The 15,612-nt window shown below is 51.5% G+C and overlaps 2 protein-coding genes across 7 annotated transcripts; one reads left to right on the forward strand and one right to left on the reverse strand.

Moving 5' to 3' along the window:
• Window positions 1-3,077, forward strand: NUDT17 (nudix hydrolase 17). 3 transcript variants are annotated; one of them, XM_012761929.3, is made up of 8 exons: window positions 1-200; window positions 408-591; window positions 813-838; window positions 987-1,079; window positions 1,363-1,461; window positions 1,693-1,829; window positions 2,226-2,387; window positions 2,497-3,077. In XM_012761929.3, exons 1-7 carry the CDS (start codon window positions 9-11, stop codon window positions 2,383-2,385), a joined length of 891 nt encoding a protein of 296 aa, XP_012617383.2. In that variant the 5' UTR covers window positions 1-8; the 3' UTR covers window positions 2,386-2,387; window positions 2,497-3,077. The 3 variants fall into 3 exon arrangements, with proteins under 3 accessions (XP_012617383.2, XP_075856169.1, XP_075856170.1); XM_076000054.1 differs by having other exon boundaries at window positions 447-591; XM_076000055.1 differs by lacking the exon at window positions 987-1,079.
• PIAS3 (protein inhibitor of activated STAT 3) lies at window positions 2,641-12,288 on the reverse strand. 4 transcript variants are annotated; one of them, XM_012761926.3, is made up of 14 exons: window positions 11,908-12,288; window positions 8,875-9,292; window positions 8,632-8,716; window positions 8,343-8,393; window positions 8,021-8,111; window positions 7,324-7,458; window positions 7,023-7,128; window positions 6,376-6,449; window positions 6,074-6,234; window positions 5,144-5,277; window positions 4,894-5,062; window positions 4,579-4,712; window positions 4,355-4,392; window positions 2,641-3,831 (listed from the first exon to the last, which is right to left on the reverse strand). In XM_012761926.3, exons 2-14 carry the CDS (start codon window positions 9,287-9,289, stop codon window positions 3,565-3,567), a joined length of 1,860 nt encoding a protein of 619 aa, XP_012617380.1. In that variant the 5' UTR covers window positions 9,290-9,292; window positions 11,908-12,288; the 3' UTR covers window positions 2,641-3,564. The 4 variants fall into 4 exon arrangements, with proteins under 4 accessions (XP_012617380.1, XP_075856167.1, XP_012617378.1 ...); XM_076000052.1 differs by lacking the exon at window positions 11,908-12,288 and adding an exon at window positions 11,196-11,311 and having other exon boundaries at window positions 6,074-6,177; XM_012761924.2 differs by lacking the exon at window positions 11,908-12,288 and adding an exon at window positions 11,196-11,311.
• Between the last annotated feature and the right edge of the window lie 3,324 nt (window positions 12,289-15,612).

Below are 15,612 nucleotides of genomic sequence, written 5' to 3' on the forward strand. Positions count from 1 at the left end.
GCGGCGTTATGGCCGCGACGCGGGTGCTGCTGCTCCTGTCCGGGCGTCCGGAGTCGGTGAGCTTCGCACAGAGTGTGTGTGGCCTCCTGGGCGCTGGATCAGAGCTTGGGCCGTGGCCCACGTACTGCAGCCTGAAGCGAGGACAGCTCGTCCTCTCGGACAGGCCATTCCCAGGCGCCTCGGCTAGGCTTCCGCTCCAGGTCGGGAGAAGGGGGCCCAGCGCGGGAACGTGAAGGGCGGGAAAGGCACTGGGATCGGGTGGGAACTGGCGGCGAGAGGCCGGGCCCGGCCAATCACCCCGACGTGGCCTCCTCCCCCACTGCGCGGTGTTGCCCAATATTTGAAGGTCCCGCCCACCCACTCCTGCTTCCTTCAGAAGCCTTACCCAGGTGACTCCCTCCCACCAGCGACCGGCTTTCTGCCCTTTTGCGGCCTTCAACCAGCAGCCCAAGGCCCCCGGGGCCCAGCTGCCCGCAGATCGAGGTGTGGATCTGGGCGTGGCCGTCATTCTGCAGTCCAGTGACCAGACTGTTTTGTTAACCCGAAGGACTCGCACCCTCCGCATTTCCCCCAATCTCTGGGTACCCCCAGGTGAGTGCCCCGGGGGCAAGGCACCAAGTCCAGGAAGGAAACTTGCCCTTTCTCCCTGCAAAGCTCCCAGTCTCGGGATAGAGAAGTGGGCCCAGTACTGTGGCACGTTCTCAATCACAAGAGGCTGCAGCTCCATCTGTGTCCACTGGAGTGTAAACAGCAATTGAGGGTCCCTGGTCAAGATCGCCACCATTCACCTTTTCATCCCACTGTTGTTTCAGGTGGGCATGTGGAACTCCATGAGGAGGTAACCAGTCAGCTGACCCATCGTGCACCTCACCCTGAGCCAAGGGACTCATGTGTGGGACCACCTTGGGTGTGGGCTGAGGAAGGGGCAAATGAAAGGACATGGAGTCAGGCATTGAACACTCTGACCTGCCTTCTCTGACTCCCAGCTGCTGGATGGAGGGCTTCGAGAGCTTTGGGAGGAGACTGGACTACAGCTGCCCCAGGGCCAGTTTTCTTGGGTCCCTCTGGGGTTATGGGAGGTGAGACAGGGACCTGGGAGAAGGCTCTCCCTATTGAAACAAGAGACCTCAACTACCCTCCAAAGGCCATAGATCAGCCCTTACCTTCCTTGGCTGGGGGAAAAACAGTGGCCCATGGGTGGTTTGGAGTCCCCAGATCCACAACTCTCCCCCGTGTCCCTGCTGCATCTCTACCATCCACTTCCTCAGCTTTTGGTCAGCATTTTGTTTCACCCTAAAGCTGTGTTTACAAAGTCTCAAAAAGAGACCAGAAGTGCTCACTTTTGCTGTTTTCTTCTCTTAGTCTGCCTACCCTCCTAGACTGAGCTGGGGTTTCCCCAAATACCATCACGTTGTTCTGTATCTACTTGTGATCTCCCAGGAGTCACAGCAGCAGCTGCAGGTAGGGCTGGCAGTCAAGGGAGGAAATGGGGCCCAGGGGAGCCCAAGCAACATAGTTCTGATTGTGATTAAGGAGGGGGCAGGTATCAGAGATAACCAAGAACACCCAGTAGCATCCCCCACCCCCGCCCCACTCCATTCCCCCCTATGTAGCCACCTGCCGGTAGGCTGTAACCAAGAACAGGCCTCCCAGGGAAATGCCTTGACTGAGGATCAACATGTCTAACCCCAGGCCCGGATCCAACCAAACCCAAGTGAGGTGAGCGCCTGTATGTGGCTGGGACCAGACGTAGCAGCTGCAGTGGCTGCCACAGAGGATGGGACAGAGATGCCCAGACTTCCCCCCCAGGACCTACCACCCTCTGTCCTGTAAGTAAAAGCTTCTCCCTGAGCTTCCAGCACACCAAGATGTACACATTGAGAATTTCGGTTTCTATCCCCTTCTCAGGGTGAAATGTGTCGTGGGAGAGATTTAGGGAGTTAGTCAGCTGATTAAAATAAGTACACATGAGATCCAAGACAACGACCATCAAACTCCAAGGGTTCCTGCTCTAAGTGGCTAGCATTGAAGATCTAGGTTTGAGTCTCAGCTCTCCCATAGGGAAAAGTTATTTAACCTTCCTTGAACCTGTTTACTTTCTATAAAATGAGGTTAACACCACTCCACTCACATCCTGTGGTAGTTGGGAAGATTAGATGACCTAACATACAGAAGTTCTTAGTAAACTACAAGGCACAGCCCAGACCAGAGTTGTCATTATGCAGTGCAATGGAACTAGAGGAGGATGGAAGAGCCCGACGACCTTTGGTCCTGCCCATGTCCACACTGCTGCAGACTACCCCAACCACAGCAGAGGACAAAGAGAGGGTCAGCACTGGAACCAAGTTTGCCCTCAGGCTCTGGCTGCAGCATCTGGGCAGGTAAAGGTAAGGAATGACTTGAGAGCTCCACAGCATTCGGCTAGAATGGTCTAGTGTTTTCATGGGTATGGGGGAGAGGAAGGAAAAAATAACAACTGCTCTTGGAAATCCTCAGGGTAACACCCCCATCACGTGAAAGGGGAGCTTACATGGACCCCAGACCAGCAAAGGAAGAACAGAACATGGACCCTCTTCCCCCAAACCAGGGGTCTGGGAAATGAAGTACATAACCCCTTCCCTAGTCCACCTCCATGACACAGAACATTCACAATCTTTATTATGGGTGAGAACTTCACTACAACTTTGGGAGTAAAAAGTAAAATTACAACATAGATCCTAGGCCCTGGAGAAGCCTGAAAAAGGAGATTGCGGGGGAGGACACAAGGGTCCGCCTCTCTCCAGAAAGGTGCAGAATGAGCCAGGCCTAACCACAGGGCCATGGGCCTCTAGAAGCTTAAGTCCTGGCCTGTTGGCATAAGAAACATCGTGAACTTAAATATATAAATAGAGAGAGAACCAGGTAATAGGCCAGGCCCTGCTCCCAAACCCCTGGGGATCATGGCTAAGGCCTTATCTCCTCCTCGGTCATACTGGAAGCAGGAGGCAAGGGAAGTCATCTTTGGAGTATTTTGGTTTTTCTTGTTTATGTACAAAAAATCCACAACCCAAAATAAAGTTCTCTGTCCGTCTCTGAAACAGCCTGTCTCAGTTTCTCCATCTGTCTGTGTGGCCAAAGGGAATGGAATGGACATGAAAAGAAAATGGGAAGAAACAGAGCCATGGATCTGGGAATGGGAAGAGAGGGTATTTGAGGAACAAGAGAAGGGCCCCTTCCCCAAAAGGCTCTACACATAGTCAAGGCTGAGGATTCAGTCCTTCCTCAAATTCACATCCCATCCCATTTTTGCCTCCCACTGCCTAAGTCAACATGTCCAAAGGAATGTGCCACCATCTAAAGAACATTTCCAAAAGTAGACCCCAATGTCCTTAAAAAGAGGTTAAATATTAACCTTTTGGGTGCTGGCCTTGTCAGGCAGAGATGAGGCCAAAAGTAGGTGTCCATGAAGGTCTGGCCTTTGGCCAAACCCCTCCACCCCCGAGGGGTCGGAGTAGCCAGGGGTCAGGACTCCACAGCATACTTGATCGGTGTTGGGGGCAATGAAGTTTCCATAATCCAAGGAACTCAGTCCAGGGAAATGATGTCTGACCGACAGCCAGTCAAAGAGGGACCTGAGGGCAGGGGTCCTCCATGCCCCTCCCTCAAGGCCCCCCCAGGGGCCACAATGCTGCTGACACGGCCAGGAGGGGGTGCTGGAGTGGAGCTGCGGTGGGAGCTCCCCAACGTGGGGGCCAGTGGGCCCAGAAAGTGGGGAGGGGTCCCCCGGTACTGGAAGAAGTGGCCAAGGGCATCCTGTTCATCTAGCGAGGTGATGACGGAGGGACCATAGTGCTGGGAGGAATCAAGAGTATAGTTTAAGATCTTATCCTTTACCCACCTCCCAATCGCTCATCTCAGAAATATCAACCCCTATGGATCCCAAGGTAGTCTCTGAGAAGCAAGAGAGCCTTTCTCCCCTACTTCCCCACACCCCACCCCTTCTCCCTTCCTTGAGGGGGCCCCTCTAGCTTGCTAAGTTCTTAGCCTGGTGAGTCTGAAATGTGCGGAATGTCTAGTTGGGACAGGCATGATGCTCGAAGTGCACAAGGGCATATGTCGGGGTGAGTAGGCAGGGGCAGAACTACACGAAAAACTCTGGAGACAGAACAGTAACAGGGGACCTAGGAAGACAGAGGTGGGAATCCAAGGAAGAATCTGTGGGGCTGAGGAGGGAAATTAGCCGCCCACACCCCAACCCCTCACAGAAAAGCAGATCTAGGCCCCCGGGGAAAATGTGAGAGGGAGTGGTCCTGTCAGTGCCTAGAAAGGAAGCTTCAGAGACCTGAGATCTTCAGGAGGAGAAGGAACTACTTACCTGACTCTCAGTCTGAAGGAAAGAAAATAAATCTAAACCTGGCAGGAAAAGAAAAATCAAAATCAACCTCCTATCTGACCCTTTTACTGCTAAAAGACAAAGAAGTTCCTTGGATTGTGGCCCCTTGCAGGAGAACCAGGTGGCTTTGAAAAGGAGCGGGGGGTTCTGATGTGGTTCTGGGGAGGATGTGGCAGCACACAGCCACGTTATGATCAGTGTCATACCTTGGATGTCTGCCCCCAGTGGGAAGGCAGGTGGGTACTCATGTAGTGGTAGACCGGACAGGAAATCCCCGCCCAGCGTGCCCATAGCAGGGCTCCGCAGCACCGAGGATGACTGGTGACCAGACGTCAAGACTCTGTGAGTAGAGAGGAGATGGGGCAGCTAGTAAACTACAGATGCCCTCACCCAGCTCAGCTTCCCAGGCTCCTTCTCTATCCCCTCCACCTTCCCCTTGCCCCAGGGTTTGCCCAATGATCACAATCAGTCCTGACTTCTTCCCCTTTCCCTTTTGCTACAGATTTACTATTCTCTCATACCCTTTGCTTCCAGGTAAGGCTGGGATGGCAGCTGACGTGACAGAACAGTGCTTCTTGGTCGGAGGCAGATCCTCCTCATCTGATGAGCTTTCTATTGTCAAGTCAATAACTTCAACCTTCTTCTTATTCTCTGATGCATTTCCCTCTTGGACTGGGCTGTACTGGAGGCCTGCGGGTGGTTAAGAAGACTGTGTCTCAGAGAAGAGGTCATCCAAGATTGAGCTCAGCTAGGGAACAGGGGGTCACTCACCATCCAGCCCATACCCTGGCGGGGGGCAAACCTCAGATGCCTCCTTCTTGGGTTTCATTGGACACCAGGATCCATCTTCCATGAACTGGATCTCATCACAATCCGAACAGGAATTAAGAATCTCCATGAATAAACTGGGGGAGGGGAGAAATGGGAATTCATGGAGCTGGGAGATGGCTGGAACAGTAACCAGAGAGTTCTGTGACTCACCTCCCTGTATCTCAGTATCCTTGTCTGTAAAACAGGGATATTATCCACCCTACTGGACCTCTCTGAGTTGTAACTGAACAACATGAGGTATATAAAAGAGCTCTGCAAACTTTAAGTGCTAGGTTTTAAATTAATACAATCTGAGCACCTGTTACATGTAGGACAAGGAATAAGACAGAAGGAGCAGAGATACAAAACTCCATAAACCATCTCTAAGACACTGGGAACAAGGACCATAATATAGGCTCTGGAGGGGGGCAAGACTAGCTAGATCAGAACACTCAGGCCCTCAAAAGAACCTTATTGCTATGTTCAGTGGAAGGTCAGGCAGTTGTTATAGACAACATACTATAACAGTTCAATACATTGGCTCTGCCACTTACTAACAATATCAACTTGAACAAGACTCAATCTCTCTAGGCCTCAGTTTCTTTATCCGTAGTGATAGTACCTATCTCATAGGGCTATTTTTGTTTTTCTTCATTTTTTTCTGTATGAGACTATCACTTGCCAACCATGGGGTTATAAGGATTCAATGAGACAATCCATGCAAAGTCTCGGTACGACGTCCTGTATATACTAAATTCTTAGTGATGTCGTAAGTATCTATATGTATTGGTAAAGGGGATGGATAGGGTTCATGTGAGGGGAAATAAGCCATTTAAATGAAAACGGGGTCCTAGTGGGTTTCCTAGGTAAGGGAAAGCAAAATGGCCCTACCCATCAATGATAAGAGATTCATAGGGAGCCTTCTTGTCACACACAGGACATGTCCACGTTGGCTTCTTCTCATTCATCTGTAGATAAAGGGCAGCATCGAAGCTCTGCAGGTGGGCGCAGGTGAGGGCACGACAAGGGACAGTCAGGCGCATCTTCCCTAGCTGAGGACAGGTGAGTTCTCTAGTCAGAGTCTCCACTCTGGTTGCATCCCAGAAAACCTCATTTTAGTATTCCTAGGAACCCTTTTGAGTCCAAAGATTTAACCCAATCCCCTCCCCCTTCCCTTTTTCCCCTGTACCCACCGGGCACATGAGTGACACCCGGAGACTCGTAGTAGCCACCTCACTGTCAGGGTCAGCAGTCAATTTTTCCTTGACTGAAACAAGAGTGAGGCAGAGCCATGAGGTCAGCAAAGCTGGAGGAAGCCCAGGAGTTGGTAAGGCCAGGAGCAGATGGCTCTGGCTGACAGGCACGTGGGTAGAGTCTTTGGGGGCCAATGGCATGTTACATGGAGGTGGTCTGGGATCTGGATTATGAAGCCTGGGTGTGTGGGAGAGATTTGCCCATCCCTGAAGATACTTAAACATAGCTGGGTGACACTTTGGCTATATTAGAGATGATCTAGAAGGAGTTGAAGCATTGTGTGAGGGTTAGATTAGATGATCCTAAAGACTCTTTCTAGTCCAGAGAACCCATAAACTAGCAGGGCTGCAGTTAGAGTCTATGAGGTGCAAAGCAGATATATGACTGGGAATGCAAGAGTGTCACTCACTGCCTGGGAGTGGTCTGACTCAACCATGAAGACTAGTAAGGGATATAGGGGAGGGTTGGGGCTCATGTGAGAGGGGAAGCAAGTTGTCACAAGAAAGGTATAGATTTGATTATGAAGGCTGGAGGGCCAGGAAGACTTGGATCCTGATCAGGGCCAGGGAGGAAGGATATTACTCACTCAGTGCCCGGGAGTGGTCTGGGTTCCGGATACCCTTTGCTCTGAGTTTTTGTAGAAGGGTCCCTGCAGTCAACTGCCTCACCAGGTACACAGACAAGGAGTAATTCTACTTGGGGGTGGGGGGAGACAATTAGCTCTGCTTCTCATACCACCACCACCCACTTTTGTCGCATGAGGACCAGAGACAGTGGGTAAAGGCAGAGAGATCCATAAGGAAGACATTTCCCCAACCCAGGACACTAGACGATTCCCCTTCACTCCCTGCAGGCTTTTCCCAGCACCATGCTTTAGCTGTGCTCACCCGTCCGAATTCAGATGACCAATTGACCACGATGGTGTTGGGAACAGTGGCCGAGAGTCGAGCCAGGGGTGTGATGTTGATGGGGCGGCTGGGCCTTTTGGGCTCAGCCCCATTCTTGGTTGGGGGGAGATAACCCTGGGGAAGGGAGGGACTGGTCAGTGGAGAGGTAGCTCTGGGAAGGGGCTCTGCTCTAACAACAAAAGATACCTTGTCTCAAGTTACTCACTCCCTAAAGGAAAGGCCAGCTCACTTACTGACCAAGGGGATGGGGGCCCATTCGGTGACTCATAAAACTGGGGCACTGTCTAGGGCTGTGTGTGGGGTTCACTCCTGGGGAGAAAGGAGAGCTTATTTATTGACCAAAGAAATAGGAACCCACTCACTGAGTCCCTGAGGAGGAGACACAGGGATACCTCACTTCTTCTAACTCTCAGCTCTGGGGCCATGACTTCTAAGAAGTCTTTCCTGAATCTTTGGGTTGAACTAATTAATATCCCTCCTCTGGGTTCTCACAGAATCTTTGTTCAGCTCTATCTTAATATAGGGCTGATTATATTGATGATTCAATCAGTAAAATGAACACCTCCTATGTGCTAGGCACTGTGCTAGGCATGTCTCTTTCATAATAGGTTTATAGTTAATATTTATGAATTGAAATGGGAAGGAGTTACTGCCAAAAGAAGGGAAGAGCATTTACCGGCAGGGGGCACAGTTTCCCATTGACCTTGACAAAGAGGTTGGGGGGGAAATAATCCTCCTGGGGACAGCTGGTTTCACAGAGACAGAACCTGGAGAGATGAGAGGATGAAAGGGTGGAAGTTGCTTGAGTTGAATCTGGCAGAGATGCAGGCAACCCCAGAAAATCAGTCACGGATGTCTATAGCTTTCAGCATCCACAAGAGTCTCAGGGCTGGGGTGGGCAGTGGCAGAGCAGGGATATCTCCTAGGAATATCTGTCCGGCCCCTATTTCATGCTCACTCACAGTGGGAAACCAGCAGTAGAGGGAGGATCAACTTACCTTAGCTGCACCTGGATGGTATAATCACATTTGGCTCCTGGCAGAACCTCTCTGTAATGGAGGGAGAAGGAAAGATGTCAGTATGTGGCCCGCAGAAGGCAGGGATGAATGGACAGAGACGGAAAGTTGGATTTCTAGGGGATAGAGAAAAGACATACAAAAGAACAAGAGACAAGCAGATATAAGAGGATGGAGAAGAAAGAGAACAGGGCAGAAGAGAAGAAAGCCAGAGAGCAGAGTCCAGGGGTAACCACCCAGGGAAGAGGCAGGAGGACTAAAACAGATGTACCTGGATGTGAGGATCTGCTGCACTTGCTGGGGTGTGAGGGCAAAGGTAAAGTGCGCTTCCTCAAACCGCTGGCTAGAAGTGGATGCTGGGGATACAAAGGGGCAGTTATTCCCAAGCCCATGCACAGGCAGCCATGGAAGTTGCCCCCATCCTAGGTTGCTGATCCCACAGATTTAAGCCTAAGAAAGGCTTGGGGAAGAAGCATGGAGTCCAAGAAGACTAAAGGATCGCAAAGAGCCATACCAAGGGTGGTGGGCCGGATGAGCTCCCCGTAGACTTCATAGAAAGGCAATGGTTTCATGGTGACATCCGGGTGCACAGGCTGGGGCAGAGGGGGGTGCATGTCTACCTCACGCTTGGGGCCCAACAGAGTGCCAGGGGCCAATAGGGCTGGGGGAATGGGAGCTAGCGGACCAGGTGAGCCTACGGGAGAGGTGCCGGGCGGCAGGGAGAGCAGCGAGAGATCAGAGGGCCCCAGGGTCTTCCGGGGAAAGCGTCGGCGATAAAGCTCTTTGATCTTCATCTGGACACTGGGGGCACAGCTGGACTTGAGGAGGTGCAGGGCCTTGGCCAGGAGTTCGTGTTTGCGTCCACTCTTGTTCCGGCCAGCAAAGCCGAGAAGCACCTGGAGCTCAGACACCCGGAAACTCATCACCATGTGCTGTGTAGAACAGAGAAGACTGAGAATCCTACCTTGCTCACAGGCCTATCTTGCCAAGGACATGGGCTGAGCTACCAGGTGGCCAGTGCCTCTTTCCCTCCAGCACTGATCAGAAAGATGCTTGCTGCTAGTGAATTACTGCCAGGCAGCTGACCCAGACAAAGGTACATCACAGTATCATTTTAGCACTACCACCCCCAGAGCTTGAGCAACCACATCTCCCCATGCCTGGAAGTTGACCAGAGTTGGGGCAGGGAATGGCAGACAGCAAGCCATCCACAGACACATATGAGTCCACGACAGCCTCCTACATACATCCATCCCTGCCTCTAGCCTGGACACTCCTTTAAGCTGCTTATCTCCTCTTCTGCTTTCTCAGACTCTCAGACCCATTGCAGCCTCTTGGAAAGAGTACAGGAGACAGGGAGAAGGAGGGAGAAAAGAGAGGATTCAGGCCAGACAGCCCCACAGGGAAGAAAGGGCCAGGTGGCTGAGGATTGTGCCCCAAAGCCCATCCCTCCCAACCACCTCAATCTACCTCAGCTATTTTCCCCAAGCCTCTGAAGCTTTTGTGGTCTGGGTTCAGTGCTCATAACTTCCCTCCCCCAAATTCTTTCTTGGCATCATTTACATAACCACCCTTCCTTAGTCCTATTTTTCTGGGAGGGAAACAGGACGAAAACTGGGGGGTGGGAGTAACAGTGAATCACTGAGTCCAGGTATCCTGTCTGTTTACACCATCTGCCAGGAACTATTATCCTGCTTGTCTCCTACATAGGAAAAATAAGTGATCCACCCACATACACACCCCTACAAGGTGGGAGATGAGAGGACAAAGCTCTAAACACAGGCCTGGAAGAATGAGGAGAAGGCCCCCGAAACCAAGACACAGGATCTCAAGCTCCTCTAAAAGTAGTTGGACCCAGTGGTTGGACCTCCAGCCTTCCCAGGACTGGCCCTCCATTTCAAAGGGCAGAACAAGTCCAGGAGGCAGGGGAATGAATCCAGTAGTTTAAGGTTCTGTCAGACGTCCTCAGATGTAGTTACCCTCAGGACTCTGAGTGGTAGTGGGAGGACAGCTCTCTCCTTAAAGAACTCCCTTCTGTGAATCTCTAGGAGACCTTGTCATGGGAGGGCTTCGCTAGCCTGCCACCATTCTTCCCCTCACAGGAGGCTTTGTCTTGGACCCCCTTTGAGGAATGGGATGAAAAACTTGCTCCTCTACCTTTCTCCTCATCCTTATCTCTTCCGTCTTGTCTTCATTTCTCCATTAGCTTTGCCTGTAACTTCCCTCCTTCCTATCCCATAGTTTCACACTCCTGCCTCCTCCCAAAGACAGTAATTCACTAAGGCAGGACCTTCCTCCCTGCCTCCAGCATGCTGCGGCCCCACCCCTCGAGGTATCCGCCCGCACAGCCCCGCCCCCTGTATCTCAGCCGCCTACTGGTGCTTCCCAAGGCTCGGGTCCCGAGAGCAGCCCCAAAGCCTCCATCGTCTCAGCAGCCTCCTCTACATCTGCCCCCCAGTCCCATCTCTACATCTGCCCCCAACTGTCGCATCTCTTGGCCTTGATCGACTCTCCCCCTGTGCCTCTACAGCAGCTTTGACGCCCCGGCCCTACCCCTACAACTGCCCCTACTACTAAATCCGACTTCTACCCCTCGTCCCCGCCCCTTGCGCCTCGGCCCCCAGCAGCTGCAATTCCCCTCGGCCCCACCCCTACATCTGCCCCGCAGCCCCGCCCCCGGAGCCCCGCCGCAGCCCTTCCTCGCCCATGCTCAGCAGCCAGTCCCTGCCACGTCGTCTGCGCCCACCGCTCCCTCGGCACCCAGTCTAGGTCGCTTCCCGGACTCGGCGTACCGCCGGGCTCAGTCCAGATGGGGATGGGGGAGGGGGCCGGTACCTTTAATTCGCCCAGCTCCGCCATCTTGAGACATCGCAGGCGCCCGAGCCGGAGCCCGAGCTCAGGCCCAGGGACCGGCGCACAACTCTCCACCCCGGCGCCGGCCGCAAATGCCGCCTGCTCCGCCCCGTCCGGCCCCCTATACCTCCCCTTCTCGGCCCCGCCCGCCTGGCTCCGGACAAGCCCCAGCCCGAGCCCCTCCCTCCGCAGCCGGACCCAGCCGCTACACGTCTCCGGCCGGTGGGCAAGACGGGGGAGTGGACGGCCCCAGAGATCGCGGCGTCCCCGAGGCTACCGGGGAGGGGGCGGGCCCGCAGTGCCTGGGGAAGGGGGGCTTTGCCACGCCAGAGTTGGGAGGGGATGAGCTTTTAGGGATCCCAAGACACTTGAAAGATGGAGGGAAAGTATCGGGAACTGCTAGATCTCAGAGACATGGGGGAGGGGGCAGCGAAGTTGGAGCGAACACCCTCGTCTCCATCTCTACAAGTTTAGCCGACTAAAACCAGAGTTCTGCCAACTCGGGAAATGGGTGAGCTCCGATGCAGTTTGGAGAAGCCATGGAGTCGTGAACCAGTCAGTTCCAGACGGCTATTCTCGATCCTTCACCGCCCCCCCCCCCAACACACACACACCAACTACAGTGTAGCTCGCGGTCCGGCCGCAGGACTCAAACTCGCCAGCAGAAAAGTTCGGTGCGGGGAGCGGGACTTACCAGGACAGTTGCGGGGAGTGAGGAGAGGGCTCGGGAGGCGCGGAGGGCGGGCAGGGAGGCGGGCTAGGGGCCGGCGCGGCTCCGGCCGTCGGCACGCCCGGGGTCCGGTCCGGTAGCCGGACGCGGCAGCCGCAGCTCCGCCGGGCGGAGCACTCCGGCTGGGGCCGCCCCCTACAGGGCAAGCCCTCCGGGACGGCGGCGAGGGGAGAGGGGCGGAGCCCCAGCCGGGAGAGGGAGGGACTCCGAGCCGGCGCTCCAGAGATTAACTCCTCGAGCGAGTGGTTCCCAAGAGAGGAGTTTTTGGACATCATCATTCTCACTGCCGCTGTGACCCGTCGCGCTAATGTACGGGTTTAGAGTGGAGGCAAGCTGCTAAGAAGACAGTGTGTCAGACAGCGAGAGTATGAGGCAAAAAAAAATTTTAAATTAAAAAAACGAAGTGTAGACCAGTGATGTGACTGCATAACGAGGTTCTTCCTTGAAGTGAGACCTCTCCCTTGGGGAAAGCCTGGGCTGCTGAATCCAAAGTGTTCCTAACCGTAATTCTGCATGTGATCCAACACCCTCTACCCCAAATACAGAGACTCCATTCCTTTGGGGTACCTGAAGGTGAACAGATTTTCTTACTACAAGGGGCTCTTTTGGAGCATCTGAGCTACCTACCAAAGCCTTGGACCCTACAGAGGCCCTATCTCAACCAAGCCAATTACTCACAGGCAGGCCCCAGGGTAATCATGAAAAAGCCAACTTTAGGGCAGTGTACCCATACTAGGAACTAGAAAGACTCATAGCCTTTTGTTGTTGGCTGAGACCTAAGTGATAATGCAGTCGTTCAATAAATAAGTGCTGATCAGGTATTTTTAGGTGTGGGGACATAAAAAGCTTGCAGAAGTAAACAGTCTAGCAACAGACACAAGACATGTTAAGCCCATAATCATCATACAAAATAGTGCTTTAATAATAGGAATAATCCCCTCTTTTAGCTTAAACCTTCAGTATAATCCTGCCCATGAGGGCCCACCCAAGTCATAAGACTGAAGGTGCCAGTCTACCAATATTCTCAGACACCTGTTTTTTTGTTGTTGTTTGTTTGTTTGTTTGTTTGTTTTGAGTCAGAGTCTCACTCTGTTGCCCCGGTTAGAGTGCCGTGGCATCAGCCTAGCTCACAGCAACCTCAAACTCCTGGGCTTAAGTGATCCTACTGCCTCAGCCTTCCGAGTAGCTGGGTCTACAGGCATGCACCACCATGCCCAGCTAATTTTTTCTATGTATTTTTAGTTGTCCAATTAATTGCTTTCTATTTTTAGTAGATATGGGGTCTCACTTTTGCTCAGGCTGGTTTCAAACTCCTGAACTTGAGCAATCCGCCCACCTCGGCCTCCCAGAGTACTAGTATTACAGGCATGAGCCACCGTGCTTGGCCGCAGACACCTGTTGAATAGCACAGCTACTTTGTGGTTTTGTCCCTAGGGAAGATGGCTACCTCTCCCGACAAGGTTTTTTCCTTGCTGCTTTGCTGCCCAAATTGGTGGGCCCCTCAAGCTCAAAGTAGGCCCACGTATTTAATTCTAAATCCCAAATGCTCCCCTCCAACGCTTGAGTCTTCATCAGGCCCTGCACTCTTTTTTTTTTTTGTCTGCTCAGTCCTCTAGATCAAAAGTCACTATAGTTTGTATTTTTGAGAATGTTCAGTAGTTGCAGGGGAAGAGGGTACAGAGGATTATAAAAAGGGATGGAGGGGGGAACTTTTGGGAGTGATACATATGCTCATTTTCTTGATCGTGTGATGATTTTATGGGTATGTACATATGACAATACTTATCAAATGTGTATGTTATATAGATGCAGTTTATCATATGTCAATACAGTTGTAAAAATGTAAAAGAAAGTCAACCTCACCTTGATTCCTAGTGATTTCATGAAGGAGGAATCTCCTTTAAAAGTTAAATTAAGGTTATATGTTCTAACATCCCTACAGGATAACAGAAAACTGGGAACCAGGGCACCTGAATCTCATCCTGAGTGCAAGCTTCATGAAGAAACTTTTCTGTGCTGTTCAAACTATTAATATATCCCCAGTGCCTGGCACATAGTAGACTCCTTAAATATATGTTTAATACATTAACGTTACCAGGCAAAAGAGATTAACTGGCAATCAGAGACAAAGTTTCAGATCCAGGGCATTCAAAGACAGTCTGAACCTGACCATGGCCTACCAAGTTTCACTTACACTTATCTACACACTCCTACATCTGAAGTCTGAGGAATGAGGAGATGAAGCAGGAAGTCCTGTTAAACAGACAGCCCAGGAAGAATAAAGGGAACATCAGGATTAGAGTTACTTTGGGGAAAAATATTTATGAAATCAAGGAAATTTTCAGGGCTTGGGTTGTTGGGGTAACAGTTTGTGGGGTTGTATGGAGAAAGATTAAGAAAACAAGGGCCTGGGGAAGGTTCTACTCCTGTGTTAACATGAACATCACTCACCACCCCCACAGCTCAGCCCATCCTGGGATCAGCTTCCAGGAGCCCTGGAGGGAGCCAAAGGCCTGGCTTCCATTACCAAAGCTGTTTCTTGACTCATACTTGAGCTTAGCCAAATGATCTGCCCCTCTCTGGACCCTTCTCTCTGCAGTTTATTCTTCCCACCCCACACACCCTATATAATGAGGAATGTAACAGTCCTTTTATATTTTTTGGTAATTGAGAGCAGGTAGGCAAAGAGAGGTTCTGTTCCCTTTAAAAGAAATGACTCGGACCCTTTTGATGTTCTTCCTTTGAAAGCTGCACCTCTTCTCCTTTTCTCCATCAATCCCTCCTCTCTCCAATCCTCCAGCCTTAAAGCAGTCCTGTGCCCATCCACACAAACCCCAAAGGAGCCCTGCACTTTCTCTAAGATCTGATCTAAATATTTCAGCTATTCATTTTCCCCCTCGGTTACACTCTGGAGCCAGGCTCTGCAACACTTGTGTAGCCCCTGTCCTCCACCGCAGCCCCTCCTTTCTCTCACCCTGTCTCTTCACTGCTGCTGCCTGACCCAGCTCGACCCAGCACAACCCAGCAGAGGGCGGGCTGAGAGAAAGAATGGGGAGGGATCAGTGTAGGCCACCAAACCGCAATTCCAGATTTTGGAGGAACTCACTGCCTCTTTCTCACCTAGCAGTCTGGATGGTGGAGGGGTGAGGAGGGGAGGAGACCCAGGGGAAATGGCCAAGAGAGATACATTTTTTTTCAGTCTGAGAACAGGACCAAAAGGAAGCAGCAAACTCTGAGTATCCCTTCATTCTTTTCCCAGGAATCAGACTTTTCATCCCTCTTTGTACTTGGTACAAAGAACAGTGACCACAGGAGATTGCGTGTGTCAAATCTAGACACATTGTTTAACACATGATAGAATATTTTAGATTGTACGTCTTGAAGAAAACCCAGGTCCTTCAGTCTCCCCTTCTCCTTAATAAAAGATCATGGTTTCAGGTGTCCTAAGGTAGAGAAAAAAGATTAGAGTTGTGTCAATAAACAGATTTGAGCAAGAGAAAAGAGTGTCAAATCCCATTTTCACAGAGGGCTGTTTTTCAAACAGTGAGTCTTGATCCATTAGTGGATGAATTATGACCAATATTTTTTGGTGTAGTATAATAGCAGAGACTAGGAGAGAAATATTATAGTAAGGGTAAGTATTATTTCAGGTATGTACATACAGGATGT

The sequence above is a fragment of the Microcebus murinus genome, chromosome 2 (assembly GCF_040939455.1).
Source record: "Microcebus murinus isolate Inina chromosome 2, M.murinus_Inina_mat1.0, whole genome shotgun sequence".
Classification (NCBI taxonomy): domain Eukaryota; kingdom Metazoa; phylum Chordata; class Mammalia; order Primates; family Cheirogaleidae; genus Microcebus; species Microcebus murinus.